The sequence below is a fragment of the Microcaecilia unicolor genome, chromosome 1, assembly GCF_901765095.1.
Source record: "Microcaecilia unicolor chromosome 1, aMicUni1.1, whole genome shotgun sequence".
NCBI lineage: Eukaryota > Metazoa > Chordata > Amphibia > Gymnophiona > Siphonopidae > Microcaecilia > Microcaecilia unicolor.
Window position 1 is genome coordinate 724,762,981 of NC_044031.1, and position 17,005 is coordinate 724,779,985.

Consider the following 17,005-nt stretch of genomic DNA (forward strand, 5'->3'; position numbering starts at 1 on the left):
AATCATAAACATCAGCTATTTGCAAAGCCCATAGGGTTGTGGATAGTCAGGCTATATAAATGGCGTGTCCACTTAGGCAGGTCAATAGCTGGTGTAAGTTGGCGTGCCTAAGTGTAACATGCAAAAACAAAACAAAGAGTAGGGTGAAAAATTGGCGCTTTCAAAAACCACAGGGGAAACATATCAGTCCAATTAAGTGATGTTTTATTTATTTATTGCATTTGTATCCCACATTTCTCCGAGGACAAGCAGGCTGCTTGTTCTCACTGATGGGTGACGTCCACGGCAGCCCCTCCAATCGGAAACTTCTCTAGCAAAGTCCTTTGCTAGTCCTCGCGCGCCCGCGCGCACCGCGCATGAGTGGCCGTCTTCCCGCCCGAAACCGCCTCGAGCCGGCCAGTCTTCTTTTGTCCGCACTCGGTACGGTCGTGTTTCGCCGTGTCGAGCCCCGGAAAGTCGACCTCGCGCGTCCAAATTTATTTTGACGTGTTTTTTTCTTCGGAAAAGTCTTTAAAAGTGTCGGGAAGTGCTCCGGAAACCCCCCCCCCCGGGTTTCGTGTCAACCCCTTCCCGTACTTCCAGCTTTTTGCCCCGATAAGTTTTCTTTCGTCGTTGGGGTAGGCCTCTTTTCGGCCTCGGTCGAGATTTTCTCCCTTAAAAATTTTTGGTGCTCTTTTTCCGTCATTTCGGATTTTGATTTCGCCGGCGTGATTTTTCCGCCCATGACATCGAAGCCTTCCAGCGGCTTCAAGAAGTGCACCCAGTGCGCCCGGATAATCTCGCTCACTGATCGACACTCGTCGTGTCTTCAGTGTCTGGGGGCCGAGCACCGCCCTCAGAACTGTAGTCTGTGTTCCCTGCTTCAAAGGCGGACTCAGGTAGCGAGATTAGCCCAGTGGAACGTGTTGTTCTCGGGCTCTTCGTCGGCATCGGCACCGGGATCTTCGAGTGCATCGACGTCGTCAGCGTCCAGACCATCTTCCTCGGCCGCCACTGCATCGAGTGCATCGAGGCATCGGGCCTCTGCATCGGCGCCAAGGTATCGGGCGACTGCATCGACGTCGGTGGTACCGGGACCTCGTCTGCTGATGTCGTCGGACGGTGGTGCATCGTCAGGAGTGCAGGTGAGGGCTGTCCATTCCCCTGCTGGTGGCGGTGAGCCTTCGGGTGGGTCTCCTCCTACCCTGAGGGCTCCTGCGGTACAGCCTCCCCGAGACCGACCTCCTTCGACCTCGGCCCCGAGGAAGCGACGGCTGGATTCTACGTCCTCCTCGTCGGTGCCGGGGAGCTCCGGTGACATGCTTCGGAAGAAGTCGAAGAAGCATCGACACCGGTCGCCTCCCCGCGTCGGCACCGAGAGCTCTGGGTCGCCGAGGGAGTCGGCACCCAGCAGGCATCGGCACCGAGAGGACCGCTCACTCTCTGTTCAGGAGGTGTCGATGCGCTCCACTCTGGACAGCCCGGAACAGCCTCCACGCCCGGAACAGGTTCTGACGTCGACGCCTGCATCGACCTCCATGCCTTTCTCTGCAGCCGCTCTGAACGAGAGCCTCCGGGCCGTTCTCCCAGAGATTCTGGGAGAGCTGTTGCGCCCTACCCCTCCAGTACCGGCGGTGCTTGCGCCACCGGTACCGTCGAGCGTGGCGCCGGCTGGCCCATCGCCCGAGGTGAGGTCTCCGGCGTCGGTGCCGCGTGCGGTACCGGCTGCCGTCGCCTCCCAGGAAGGCTCCCCGACTACGTCGGCGGAGGGAGCTTCGCCGATGCGGGCGAGGGAGTCTACCTCTCGACGCCCCCATCGTGGACATGGCTCCACAGAGTCGAGTCGGGCACGGTTGCAGACACAGGTCCGTGAACTTGTGTCTGACACCGAGGGTGAGGCCTCGTGGGAAGAGGAAGAAGACCCCAGATATTTCTCTGACGAGGAGTCTGAGGGTCTTCCTTCCGATCCCACTCCCTCTCCTGAGAGACAGCTTTCTCCTCCCGAGAGTCTGTCTTTTGCTTCCTTTGTCCGGGAGATGTCTACGGCCATCTCCTTCCCGGTGGTTGTGGAGGACGAGCCCAGGGCTGAAATGTTTGAGCTCCTGGACTATCCTTCTCCACCTAAGGAAGCGTCCACTGTTCCCTTGCACCATGTCCTCAAAAAGACATTGCTTGCGAACTGGACCAAGCCACTAAGTAATCCCCACATTCCCAAGAAGATCGAGTCCCAGTACCGGATCCATGGGGACCCAGAGCTGATGCGCACCCAGTTGCCTCATGACTCTGGAGTTGTGGATTTGGCCCTAAAGAAGGCTGAGTTCTAGGGAGCATGCTTCGGCGCCCCCGGGCAAAGACTCTAGAACCTTAGACTCCTTTGGGAGGAAGGCCTACCATTCTTCTATGCTCGTGGCCAAAATCCAGTCTTACCAGCTCTACACGAGCATACACATGCGGAACAATGTGCGGCAGTTGGCGGGCTTGGTTGATGCTCTTCCCCCTGAGCAAGCCAAGCCTTTTCAGGAGGTGGTCAGGCAGCTGAAGGCGTGCAGAAAATTCCTGGCCAGAGGGGTGTATGACACCTTTGATGTTGCGTCCAGGGCCGCTGCTCAAGGTGTGGTGATGCGCAGGCTCTCATGGCTGCGTGCCTCCGACCTGGAGAATAGACTCCAGCAGCGGATTGCGGACTCGCCTTGCCGTGCGGACAATATTTTTGGAGAGAAGGTCGAGCAGGTGGTAGAGCATCTCCACCAGCGGGACACCGCATTCGACAAGTTCTCCCGCCGGCAGCCTTCAGCCTCTACCTCTACAGGTAGAAGATTTTTTGGGGGAAGGAGGACTGTTCCCTACTCTTCTGGCAAGCGTAGGTACAATCCCCCTTCTCGACAGCCTGCGGCCCAGGCTAAGCCCCAGCGCGCTCGCTCTCGTCAGCAGCGTGCGCCTCAGCAAGGCCCCGCGGCTCCCCAGCAAAAGCAAGGGGCGAGCTTTTGACTGGCTCCAGCAGAGCATAGCCGACATCCAAGTATCCGTGCCGGGCGACCTGCCGGTCGGGGGGAGGTTGTAAGCTTTTCACCAAAGGTGGCCTCTCATAACCTCCGATCAGTGGGTTCTGCAAATAGTCCGGCAAGGATACACCCTCAATTTGGCCTCAAAACCTCCAAATTGTCCACCGGGAGCTCAGTCTTACAGCTTCCAGCACAAGCAGGTACTTGCAGAGGAACTCTCCGCCCTTCTCAGCGCCAATGCGGTCGAGCCCGTGCCATCCGGGCAAGAAGGGCTGGGATTCTATTCCAGGTACTTCCTTGTGGAAAAGAAAACAGGGGGGATGCGTCCCATCCTAGACCTAAGGGCCCTGAACAAATATCTCGTAAAAGAAAAGTTCAGGATGCTTTCCCTGGGCACCCTTCTTCCCATGATTCAGGCAAACGATTGGCTATGCTCTCTGGACTTGAAGGATGCCTACACACACATCCCGATACTGCCAGCTCACAGACAGTATCTGTGATTTCAGCTGGGCACACGTCACTTCCAGTACTGTGTGCTACCCTTTGGGCTCGCCTCTGCGCCCACGGTGTTCACAAAGTGCCTGGCTGTAGTAGCAGCGGCACTTCGCAGGCTGGGGGTGCACGTGTTCCCGTATCTCGACGATTGGCTGGTGAAGAACACGTCCGAGGCAGGAGCCCTGCAGTCCATGCAGATGACTATTCGCCTCCTGGAGTTACTGGGGTTTGTAATAAATTACCCAAAGTCCCATCTTCTCCCAGTGCAGAGACTCGAATTCATAGGAGCTCTGCTGGATTCTCGGACTGCTCGCGCCTATCTCCCAGAGACGAGGGCCAACAACTTGTTGTCCCTCGTCTCGCGGGTGCGAGCGTCCCAGCAGATCACAGCTCGGCAGATGTTGAGATTGCTGGGCCACATGGCCTCCACAGTTCATGTGACTCCCATGGCCCGCCTTCACATGAGATCTGCTCAATGGACCCTAGCTTCCCAGTGGCTTCAAGCTGCTGGGGATCTAGAAGACGTGATCCACCTGTCCACGAGTTTTCTCGAATCCCTGTATTGGTGGACGATTTGGTCCAATCTGACACTGGGACGTCCTTTCCAAATTCCTCAGCCGCAAAAGGTGCTGACTACGGATGCGTCTCTCCTGGGGTGGGGAGCTCATGTCGATGGGCTTCACACCCAAGGAAGCTGGTCCCTCCAGGAACGCGGTCTACAGATCAATCTCCTGGAGTTGCGAGCGATCTGGAACGCTCTGAAGGCTTTCAGAGATCGGCTGTCCCACCAAATTATCCAAATTCAGACAGACAACCAGGTTGCCATGTATTACATCAACAAGCAGGGGGGCACCGGATCTCGCCCCCTGTGTCAGGAAGCCGTCAGCATGTGGCTCTGGGCTCGCCGTCTCGGCATGGTGCTCCAAGCCACATATCTGGCAGGCGTAAACAACAGTCTGGCCGACAGATTGAGCAGGATCATGTCGCTCAACTCCCGAGTGGTGCGCCAGATCTTCCAAGCGTGGGGCACCCCCTTGGTGGATCTCTTCGCATCTCGAGCGAATCACAAAGTCCCTCAGTTCTGTTCCAGGCTTCAGGCCCCCGGCAGACTGGCATCGGATGCCTTCCTCCTGGATTGGGGGGAGGGCCTGCTGTATGCTTATCCTCCCACTCCTCTGGTGGGGAAGACTTTGTTGAAACTCAAGCAAGACCGAGGCACCATGATTCTGATTGCTCCTTTTTGGCCGCGTCAGATCTGGTTCCCTCTTCTTCTGGAGTTATCCTCCGAAGAACCGTGGAGATTGGAGTGTTTTCCGACCCTCATCACGCAGGACGAAGGGGCTCTTCTGCATCCCAGCCTCCGGTCCCTGGCTCTCACGGCCTGGATGTTGAGAGCGTAGACTTTGCCTCTTTGGGTCTGTCAGAGGGTGTCTCCCGCATCTTGCTTGCTTCCAGGAAAGATTCCACTAAGAGGAGTTACTTCTTTCTGTGGAGGAGGTTTGCCGTCTGGTGTGACAGCAAGGCCCTAGCTCCTCGCTCTTGTCCTACACAGACCCTGCTTGAATACCTTCTGCACTTGTCTGAGTCTGGTCTCAAGACCAACTCTGTAAGAGTTCACCTTAGCGCAATCAGTGCATACCATTACCATGTGGAAGGTAAGCCGATCTCAGGACAGCCTTTAGTTGTTCGCTTCATGAGAGGTTTGCTTTTGTCAAAGCCCCCTGTCAAGCCTCCTACAGTGTCATGGGATCTCAATGTCGTTCTCACCCAGCTGATGAAACCTCCTTTTGAGCCACTGAATTCCTGCCATCTGAAGTACTTGACCTGGAAGGTCATTTTCTTGGTGGCAGTTACTTCAGCTCGTAGAGTCAGTGAGCTTCAGGCCCTGGTAGCCCAGGCCCCTTACACCAAATTTCATCATAACAGAGTAGTCCTCCGCACTCACCCTAAGTTCTTGCCAAAGGTCGTGTCGGAGTTCCATCTGAACCAGTCGATTGTCTTGCCAACATTCTTTCCCCGTCCTCATTCCTGCCCTGCTGAACGTCAGCTGCACACATTGGACTGCAAGAGAGCATTGGCCTTCTATCTGGAGCGGACACAGCCCAACAGACAGTCCGCCCAATTGTTTGTTTCTTTTGATCCCAATAGGAGGGGAGTGGCTGTAGGGAAACGCACCATATCCAATTGGCTAGCAGATTGCATTTCCTTCACTTACGCCCAGGCGGGGCTGGCTCTTGAGGGTCATGTCACGGCTCATAATGTTAGAGCCATGGCAGCGTCGGTAGCCCACTTGAAGTCAGCCTCTATTGAAGAAATTTGCAAAGCTGCGACGTGGTCATCTGTCCACACATTCACATCTCATTACTGCCTGCAGCAGGATACCCGACGCGATAGTCGGTTCGGGCAGTCAGTTCTTCAGAACCTGTTTGGGCTTTAGGATCCAACTCCACCCCCCGAGGGCCCTGTTTGTTCTGTTCCAGGCTGCACTCTCAGTTAGTTGGTAAATTTTTTAGGTCAATCTCAGTTATGTCCTCGCCGTTGCGAGGCCCAATTGACCATGGTTGTTGTTTTGAGTGAGCCTGGGGGCTAGGGATACCCCATCAGTGAGAACAAGCAGCCTGCTTGTCCTCGGAGAAAGCGAATGCTACATACCTGTAGAAGGTATTCTCCGAGGACAGCAGGCTGATTGTTCTCACAAACCCGCCCGCCTCCCCGTTGGAGTTGTGTCTTCCCTTGAAGTGTATTGTCTTGCTACATACTGGACTGGCCGGCTCGAGCCGGTTTCGGGCGGGAAGACGGCCGCGCGAGGACTAGCAAAGGACTTTGCTAGAGAAGTTTCTGATTGGAGGGGCTGCCGTGGACGTCACCCATCAGTGAGAACAATCAGCCTGCTGTCCTCGGAGAATACCTTCTACAGGTATGTAGCATTCGCTTTTCCCACCTTTTTGCAGCCTCAATGTGGCTTACAATACATCATGAATGGTGGACATATATAAGAAAATAGACATTTAGTATTACAGTAGGATCTTGGATAACATTATAAAGATAAAGCATGATAGCAGTACAACAAGCAGATATTTAGGACTATTCTGGATATATGTGGAGGAGTTCACATTTGTTGGTCTTTGTGGTATGCCTTGTTAAAGAGATGGATTTTCAGTAATTTGCGGAAGTTAGTTCATACGTCGTTTTTAAATTTGCTTGGCAGCGCTTTCCAGAATTGTGTGCTCAAGTATGAAAAGGTTGACGCATGCGTTAGTTTGTATTTTAGACCTTTACAGTTGGGGAAGTGAAGATTTAGGAATGTGCGGGATGATTTTTTAGCATTCCTGGGTGGTAAGTCTATCAGGTCTGACATGTAGGCTGGGGCATCTCCTTGAATGATTTTGTGCACTAGGGAGCATATTTTGAACGTGATGCGTTCTTTAAGTGGGAGCTAGTGTAGCTTTTCTCGTAAGGGTTTAGCACTTTCATATTTTGTATTACCGAATATGAGTCTAGCTGCAGTGTTCTGGGCTGTCTGAAGTTTCTTGATTATTTGCTCCTTGCAGCCAGCGTAGAGTGTGTTGCAATATTCTAGGTGACTGAGTACCATTGATTGTACCAGGTTATGGAAGACGGTCCTTGAGAAGAAAGGTGTTACTCTTTTTAATTTCCACATTGAGTGGAACACCTTCTTGGTTGTATTTTTCGCATGGTTCTCAAGTGTTAGGTGTCGATCAATGGTAACTCCAAGAATTTTTAGGGTGTTTTTAGGGTGTCCGAGATTGGGAGATTAATGGTGGTGAATTTGTTTGTGTTATGTTGGGAGGTGAATATTAAGCATTGGGTTTTTTGAGTTTCAGCTTTAATGCATCCGTCCATGTATGCATGCTATGTAGACTTTGGTTGATGTCATTGGAAATTTCCTTAAGATCTTGTTTGAATGGGATGTAGATCGTTACGTCGTCTGCGTATATGTATGGGTTGAGGTTTTGGTTTGATAGTAGTTTGGCCAAGGGTATCATCATTAAATTGAATAGAGTTGGTGAGAGGGGAGATCCTTGTGGAACTCTGCATTCAGGTATCCATGTGGCTGATGTAGTCGAATTAGATGTCACTTGGTATGATCGTGTGGTTAGAAACCCCTTTAACCAATTGAGAACGTTGCCTCCAATTCCGAAGTACTGAAGGATATGTAGTAGTATTCCGTGGTCGACCATGTCGAAGGCACTAGACATGTCAAATTGTAGAAGTAGTATGTTCTTGCCAGTTGCAATCATTTGTTTGAATTTAGACATCAGTAACTAGTACTGTTTCAGTACTGTGGATGTTTATTGAAGATTCATGAAAAGACCATGCAACATGTGCAACTGATAGTATTCTATAACTTGTATACATCACTTGGTGACAAGCTCATGGCTTGCCCGTGCTCCACCCACATGCACGTCCCCCTTGAAATTGTGCGTGAAGCAACTGGCATCTACATTATAGAATAGCGCCTAGAACCTACATGTGTAACTACAAATTATTAGTGCCTCTGACACACGTGAGTGCTATTATTCTATAAGATATAGGTGCACTTGGTACCTAACGTTAGGTGTCAAGTTACAGAATTGCCCTTCAAGTCTTCTGTGTTAGACTTATTTAAATTTAGCTCAGTAGTTCTTTGCGATTGATATTCAGTGCGGCCTGGAATGTGCCTACTGCAAGTTTGTGAAGTGCATCAAGAATATAACAGGAGTCATACAGTGTAGGCAATTAATCTTTGATCTGTGGAGGTTGTCTCTTTTCATTTGTTCTTATAAGTTTTCCAGCACTGCATTGTTGTCTGCAGTTAGTTTTCTCAAAGTATTGGCTGCAACACAGCCACTGTTCTGTACTAAGCTTAATGGCCTCCCTAGATGACTGTTAGGTACTGGTTTTTGAAATACTGACTTGCGAGATAATAGCATTATCTTGGAGAGTGCTAGAGTTTTTCTCTATTGATTTGCTGCTCTAAGTTGCATTGAGATGAATAACTGTGAATACATTTCACAGTGATTACTTGTGCTGCTTAAGATGTCCTCGCGGTTGCAGTTTAGAACTTAATATGAGAGGCCCAGGCTATGTTCAACTAAGGGCAGGGCTAGGAAAATGTTCATTTGAAGTAGGTAGGGAGGTTGCCTTAATTCAGTGTGGAAAAATAGGGATTGCAGTTTTTCTGCAGTCTGTTACAAAGTGAACACCTAAGGAAATGTCTTTAAGTGATCTCATTTCAACTCCTAAGCTAGGCAGGGACTGTTATGCCGTGTGTGCCATCTCTAGCATTTCTAATTGTTTCAGACAGGTATGAAGTCCATTATGTACTGATGAGTAGGTACTAGAACTGAAGAGGACAAAAAAAAGAAAGGACTGTGCAACAGTGTGTGAGCTACGGTGGGGTTAGAGTGCTACTACCACACTAGCACAATGTATGGCCTACACGTTTCAATTCATTTTTTCATTCTGCTTCTCAATAGTATCGCTTGACCACAGGAGTTCTCAACCCAATCATTGGGGCACGTTTTCAGGATGTCCATGGTGAATGCACTGCCTTCATTACATGCAAATCTATCTCATGCATATTCATTGGGGATACCCTGAAAACCAGACTAGCTGGGTACGCCCTAAGAACTGGGTTGAGAATCCCTTCTCTAGTAAGAGGTGAAAATAAGCAATGCAATCAATCTATAAGGCATTTTCTGATGTACACACTGGAAGAAACCTTTAATAAATAGGCTCCTTTGTGTCTTGATTATGCTTCAGTTTTGTTCCTATTGGCTAAATATTTAAGAGGTAATTTAAGAACAATTTCTGAGTGCTCAAGTCTTAGGGAAGATATTGAGGTGTTTCCTGATCATCCCTCCAGACAAGTCCAGACACTTGGGTTATACTCTCTTGCCAACAGGTGGAGTTATAATGTCATCCTTTAAGAATATCCTGTACAGTCCCATGGCCAGTCAGTATTTCTCAGTCTCCAGCAGGTAGTAGATCATCTATCCTTTGTAGCCCGGCATGCTTTGGTAGGAATTTGATACTTTTGCACAGTCTTTTATCTTTTTAAAAAGGAATAAAAAAGGCAAACTTCAGGGGGTTTAAAAAAAGAAAAGAAACAAACAAACAACTAAGGCTTGTATGTTTGTTAGGCTCTTGATATACCACCTTTCTCAATAAAATCAAAGCAGTGTACAATCAATTAGTATTAGAAAAGCTTAACAAAGTGGGAACTTAACAGGGAATCGTCCGCCAAAAGATGGAAGGAGGAGCAGGAAGATAGACAAAAGAGGAGGGGAGATGCTGCCTGCAGGAGCCACTAGCACTCTGATGAGCCTGGAAAGACCAGTGTGAATAGATGTTTGTAATAATTTGTTTTATGTAGTGCTTGGTTAGTTTGCTGTTTTGTATTTTTACGTATGTGGGGTTTTTTTTTTAAATGTAAACCGCCTAAGGATAGGCGGAGTATACATTTTTAAATGAATAAACAGTGAGGCATTGCTCAGCAGAATGCAGTGCTCAAGATGGGGTATAAGGGAATATTAAGGAGGACATAGGATGTGGTTGCAGGATGGAGAATTTTATGATTGTGCCATACGTTTAACCCTGGGGTGTCACACCTGGGGGTCCCAGGTCTCTCCCTTCTCGCTTTCCTCTCCCCCATTGCCCCGATTTGAAACTTAAGTATAAAGATTTTTTTTTTTAATGTTCCTCAGCCCTTTTCTGTGTTTGTTTGAAAGGTTCCTTGAGTGTTTGGGCTAAGGTTTTCCACAGCAAACCAAAAACCCACAAAGTCCATGATAATTTAATAGTTCTGTGTTGAATACTCTACGCAAAGCTCACTCTGTCCAAAAGCTAAGGTTAACGTCTCTTAAGAGCTGTGTTGTGCCTTTCTAATTGAGAGATCCAGTTTGCCTGTTAATCATCTGGTGAAGGAGAGAGTTGGCCTTGGAGTTGTCGTGGGTGACTGTTTTGCACAGGCGATTTCGGATACTGTGCCGATAGCTTGTGGGAGGCAGCCCGCATTAGTGCAGCAGATGGCTTTGACCCCGGATAATCAATGCCTGTCTGTTTCCGAGGTCCAGCATTGAATATCCAGTTTCATTTTTTGCCACCAGAACTTAACCGGTTAAGCTGATATTCAGCGCTAACCGGTTAAGTTCCTAGTGGTTGAAGATAGGACTAATATTTATATGGTCCTACCACTTAATACAACGTTGAATATTGGCGCTAACCAGAAATGTTCACGGAGATAACCAGCTATCTCCTGCTGAATATTAGCAGGAGCCGTTCCTGGTCAGTTAAATAGCGCTGAATATCTGGATTGGGGGGGGGGGGGGGGGAGGTTCTGCAATGACAGTTTACTAGGATAGCACAGTAGGAACATTCTAAGTGCTGGGGCTCATCTAGAAGGGTCAATGTCGCGGTTGCAGGTAATTTGGGAGATCTTTCTGATGTGCAAGGGCTGGAGTTTTCTGTTTAGGAGCCTTCTGTGGGCACTTTGTCAGAGCTGGTGAGTAATCTGATTTTGGCAAGAACTGCTGCCATTTTTAGCTCCTTTCAGCGGTTCCACCTCAGGATTGCCCTCCAGCATTACCACTCTTGGACTTGGGAGATGTAACTTATTTGGCACAGAGTAAGTCAGATTCTACAGACCCTCAGCAAGGGATTTTTCCAAATTCTGTTAGTGCATAAGGCATTCTGTATGAGGAAGGACTTTGTGGCAGGAACCCTATCAAATTTTAGTTTGTTCTGAAACCTCAGGAGATTTGCATACTCGTTCTAAATAATCTAGGTTGTTGGAAAACTCTTGAAAAGAGAGCTTTTTGGCCTTTTGTGGGGTCTTTGGACGGACTGTGAAGAGAAGACTGCTGAACAGAAATTAGACTGTTGAGGATGACTTTTTATCTGGTGTAGAGCAGGTTCCACCACCTAGATAAGTGCATAAGCTTTACTGTACTGGAACAGGCTGAAAGTCCAGTAAGCCCAGCATCCTGCTTCCAGTAGTGACTAATCCAGATCACATGTACCTGGCTGGATCCCAAGACTAATAGATTTCATGCTGTTTATCTCAGGAGTAAGCAGTGACCTTTTTCCCCCAAGTCCACCTTAAATAATGTTTTATGAACTTTTTCTTCCAGGAACTTGTCCAAACTTTTTTTTTTAAAGCCTGCTACACCAATGTAGCATTCTCTTGCAATAAATGTCAGAGCTTAACTGAAGAGCACTTTTCCAAAACTCATTCAGTCCATCAGCAACATTGTTGAGAAAAATAGGTAGTAGCTTTTGGACAGAGTGAGTTTTGCATAGAGTATTCAACACAAAGCTACTAAAATACCATGGACTTAGTGGGTTTTGACACAGGAATAAGCTACAGTAAACGAATCTTAACTTGAATGTTAATGTGAGTTGGCATTTCCCAAACCTAGAAATCCCTGAAGATTGATGAACTGGGCCCTAAAAGAATAGAAGCCTTGGAGAAAGAGGCTGAAAAATGGACCAGACAGGCTGAAGAGGCAGTATGCTCCATTCAGAATATCACTGTCAATTACTTTAAGGAGACAGTAAAAGCACTGGAAGGTAAGCATCTTTTGAAATTGAAAGGACCTTTTTAGCTTTTTCTATTAAAAAAACCAGGGCTTTTTTTTGAGGGGATACTGAGTACCGGCACCTTTTCCATTGTCTGCTAAAATTGACCCATGGTCCCCAAGTTTTAATGAAAGAGCTCAGGCTCTACACAGCAATTCTGCCTTGTCATAGATTCTGTGACTGGTTGCATGGGACTGGCTATTGTGGGGTGGGGTCCCTCAGTGATCACCCTACCCTTGAAGGGTGGCCCGGTATGTGAGTACCAGCACCTTTTTTGCTAGAAAAAAATGCACTATACAGAACAATAGCCTAAGAAACAATTATAAAACAGAAATTCAGCAGGATTTAACTGGGCAGGAAGACTTCTACCCAGTCAAATCCTGCTTACTGACTCCCATGTTGATATTTGGCGGCTTTTAACCAGATAGTGCCGCTGACAGCACAGACCGCTGTGGTACTATCCATTTAGTGCTTTGACAGAGCAGAGGTGAAGCCAGGATTTTGCGGGCATCTCTGGTATTGTCAGTGGCTGGATAACTGTGCAAGTAGGATTGTATAAATAGCAGCCCTGACTTGCTCAGATATCTATTCAGGTACCAGTGCTGAATATTGGATGTAATCCGTATAACTTCCAGGTTCCCATAGTCCTGGTACCCCGATAAGGGCAGCACTGAATATCCACATCTAATTCAGCTGGTTGTGGTCAGCATTTAAAGACCTGAAGTGACTTGCCCAAGGTCATAAGGAACGTCAGCAGGATTTGAATTCTGGCTTCCCAGGTTCTCAGCTGCTGCTCTAACAGCTAGGCAGCTACTCCATGTGTGTTGTGACACAGTAGATTTGGATTTAGATCATAGGCGCCGACTCTGTGGGTGCTCGAGCACCCCCAATATTTTTCCCACCGTCGGAACTTCCGGTTCCAGCCCGACCTGCCCGCACTCTTCTCCCTCAAGAGTCCTCCATCCTTGCCTTCCTGCCTTCCAGAATTTAAAACTCATCTTACCTCGCCTCGCTCAGTCCCGGCAGCAGCAGCAGCAGTGAAAGGCGAGCAGGCTCGGTGCTTCAGCCTTCCCTTCTCTTTCAGCTCTGGTTCTGCCCTCATTTTCTGTTTCCACAAGGGCGGGACCAGAGCTGAGAGATGATTCAGTCACCAGGTGTCGACATATACAGCAACCATTAAGAAAGCAATATAGTTCCTTTACTAGGTTTCACAGTAGAATGTATTTTTTATTTATTTTATTTATTTTTGTTACATTTGTATCCCGCATTTTCCCACAAATTTGCAGGCTCAATGTGGCTTACATAGTACCGGGAGGCAATTGCCGGTTCCAGTGAAACAAATACAAGGTGATATAATGGTAGGATAAAGTTCATGTGGCGCATCTGAATCATGAAGGGGCAATCCAGCAGGGATAGAAATGTGGCAGCAGCGGGGGGAGGGTGGCACAGTGGGCTGTCTCATGGAGTTATTTCTAGTCACTCTACATGCTTGTGTGTGTAAGCGTGTCGGTGTCTGTGCCTTGGGTGGCTAGGTATGTGTCTGTGATGGGGAGAATAGATGAGGGAAGAGGGGGTTGGAAAAGGAAGTTCCCTAACCTCTCTTTCAGTACATCAGTGTTTCCATGCTGCAGAAGCTGGAAGTCCTTCTCCCATAGAAATGAATTGGGCCATTGTTTGGGGGACTTTATTTTCTGAAACACCTAGTTGGGACTGGTCCGATCCATTTTCAAACTCAATGTCTTCACCAGTTTTTTTTTCAAATTCCAAATGTTGTCACATTCTGTTAAATTTTTAGAGTTGTTTTGCTCCCAGACAGACATTCTTGAATCCTTATATTTAAGAAATTAATTTCATTCTAACATCCATTAAGTTGGAAAGAATAATAAGAAACAATATTGACATAAGAACTGCCATACTGGGACAGACCGAAGGTCCATCAAGCCCAGCATCCTGTTTCCAGCTGTGGCCAATCCAGGTTACAACTACATGCAAGATCACAAAACAGTACAATACATTTTATGCTGCTTATCCTAGAAATAAGCAGTGGATTTCCCTCAAGTCCATTTTAGTAATGGCTTATGGACTTTTCTTTAAGAAGCTATCCAAACCTTTTTTAAACCCCACTAAGCTAACTACTTTTACTACATTCTCTGGCAATGAATTCCAGAGTTTACTATTCATTGCTTGTCTGAGTGTTTGTGTAAGTGGCCAGTACCCACCCTGCCTTCATGACCAGAAACCATTTCTTTTTCAAATACACAAGCAGTGGTAACTTCTGTCCTATACATTTTGGGGATTTGAGTTAATTCCAAACCAATTATTTCCTCACATCATGCCACATGTAAGTTTGCATTGTCGGTGTGTTTAATCCGTGTCTGGCTTATGGTTGCAGTGAAGCAGAGAAAGTAAAACACAGACCTTATTTGTTCATCTGGTTTTTGAAGTAAGTCCACATTCTTATTGTGGGCTTTTAAGTTATAGTCTGTTCTTTTCATTCTCAGCAACCTCCTCTCACTGCACTTGGATCCAGTCCTGAGGGGACCATTAGCATGAAACAGAGAACCTTTCAGACTGACCTACTTTTGTGCTGGTTATATCATGGTTTCAAGCATAGTGTCTGGCTCATCCTTTAATAAATGGTTTGGAACTTGCCTGATCACGCTATTCAGAGGCTAGAATAATTTTTTTTAAAAGGGTGACAGTGAGTGAATTCGCACAGTACATGGACAGGATCTCACTGTCTGAAAATCCTGTATCTATTCCATACTGAACCAGTGCAAGGGCAGTGAGCATCTTAGGTAAAATTTTCAGCATTATGATTCCCCACCCCCACCCCATTAACTTTCAAGTCTTTAGCCTGTAGCACCCCCCCCCCCCCCCCCCCCCCAAAAAAAAAAAGAAAAACCCTTTGATAATTAAACTCAACAATCATGATTATCACACGAACATCCTGATGGTTCTTTTTGTTGTCTGGCTGTCAGTATCTATTATTTTGCTTTGACTGCAGCTGCTCTTTTCTGCCCCCAATATGCTGCTGCCCTAGGTGACCACCTAGTCTTGCCTATTGGTTAGGCTGGCCCATGTGCCATTTGTAGCTTAGGGAAATTATAATGTCATTGCTGTGCAATATACACCGAGAAACTTTGAGGCCGTTTTACCAGCTGTTTGCAATGGATCAGGTCAGTGACTTGCAAACCTTTAGGGAGATCTGCTGTCCTGCTTAACACCAGTGTTTGATAGAAAAGTACTCAAGGACTCTGCATGCTTGGAAAAGCATTTCAGTGTACTCATCCTGTAATCCCTTGTTAAAAGGAAAAGCAGTCATAGGAAAGAACAAAACCAGTTCGCAAATTGTTTTGTGATTTGTTCACAGCCATCAGGGAGAATTACATGATGATCCAGACTCTTTTCTCAGCACTCACGAATAAGCTATTGGATCTACTGTGCCTCCAGCAGGGAGCCCTGAGCAGGACTTGATTCCTAAAATGCCTATATGAATTATACCAATAATTGGGGATTTCTATTGCATCCTTTATCTAGATGGGATCCCAGTATTGGTATAGTGTTTTGTTTTATTGGCTGCTGTCTTTGGGTGAAAACTCAGTTGTGTATGGGAAGGAGGAGGAAAGAGCATTACTCTTAGTACCCAGTTACATTTGAGTAGACAGCAACAGCAGTGAGATGACAGGCCTGATTTCCTAAACTTTTTTCCCCCATAGACACAGAATGGGAAAACTGCACAAGATAGTCCTGGAATTCTCTCATCTCAGTAGCTCTCCTCACTTCCTAGTTACCAGAAGGGGCCATTGTTTGTCACCTTTTTCTTTTCCTTTTTCCTTTATTTACCAGTTGCAATGCTGGGATTCTGACACCACCCCTCTTCATTTGTATTTGTGTGGGTTCTTTTCTGTTGGTTTTTGTAGTTCCTTCCTCCCACTATTTAGTCTTCTCTTTGGCCCCAAGGCCGGGAGCCGTGTGCCAGGGCTGCTTTTGATACCCTATGTCATAGATTGTAAATCCAGCCATCAGGGCATGAGGACACTGCCTTCTCAGCATCCTCAGGCAACATAGGGTTAGGTAAAGGTCTTCAAATGGCCGTAAGCAAATGATTAATACAAAAATGATATTTAATCACATCCATTAGTAAGATACATATAGAAGCATTTACATTCTTAAAATCATACAATATGGTGGGTTGCCACAGAACATAGGGGGTCTTTTACTAAAGATTAGCTTGAGTTATCTACACCAGGGCCCATAGGAATAAAATGGGCCCTGCTGCAGATAACTCAAGCTAAGACCCCCATAAATAGTATTAACAGAAATGCAATCACTGTCCACTGTTAATCTATCATGATTGAAATCATCAAGGGGTCTGTTTACTAAGCTGCGCTAGCTGCTTCCACACAGCATTGCCAACACAACCCATTCAAAGTCAATGGGCTGTGTCTGCATTAGCACACAGACAGCCGTGCTAGTGACTTAGTAAAGTCCAGCACAAGTGTTAAAAGCCCAACATGTTTTGTTGAGATGCCTGTTTAAGCGGCTTCATATAAACTAGGTGTAACATCTACTTCAGGGCAGTGTACTGTGTATAAAAGGACCCTAAAAATATAAGAAACGTAGAAATTTAAAAACAAAATTTTAAAAACTCCAAAAAAGTAAGAAAACTTTTTTTTTAAAGAAAATAAAAGAAATGGGTATCCAGAATCACATACAAAAAAGATTCTCATTGGAAATGGAAGATGAGATTTAATGTAGACAAATGCAGAGATGTACATGGGAAGAATAATCCAAATCATAGTTACCTGATGTTAGGTTCCATCTTGGAAGTCAACACCCAAGAAAAAGATCTAGTTAATGTGGACAATACACTGAAATCTTCTGCCCAGTGTGCAGTGGTAGCCAAAAAAGTAAACGAAATGCTAGTAATTGTTAGGAAAGAA

The 17,005-nt window shown here is 47.0% G+C and overlaps 1 protein-coding gene across 1 annotated transcript in view; it reads left to right on the plus strand.

Annotated features, from left to right (window-relative positions):
- The window catches only part of WHAMM (WASP homolog associated with actin, golgi membranes and microtubules), a 60,756-nt gene that overhangs the window by 17,039 nt on the left and 26,712 nt on the right, over nt 1–17,005 (plus strand). The window contains exon 3 of the mRNA XM_030189606.1: nt 11,900–12,050. Coding sequence (XP_030045466.1) covers nt 11,900–12,050 — 151 coding nt within the window. The remainder of the gene's footprint in view (nt 1–11,899; nt 12,051–17,005) is intronic.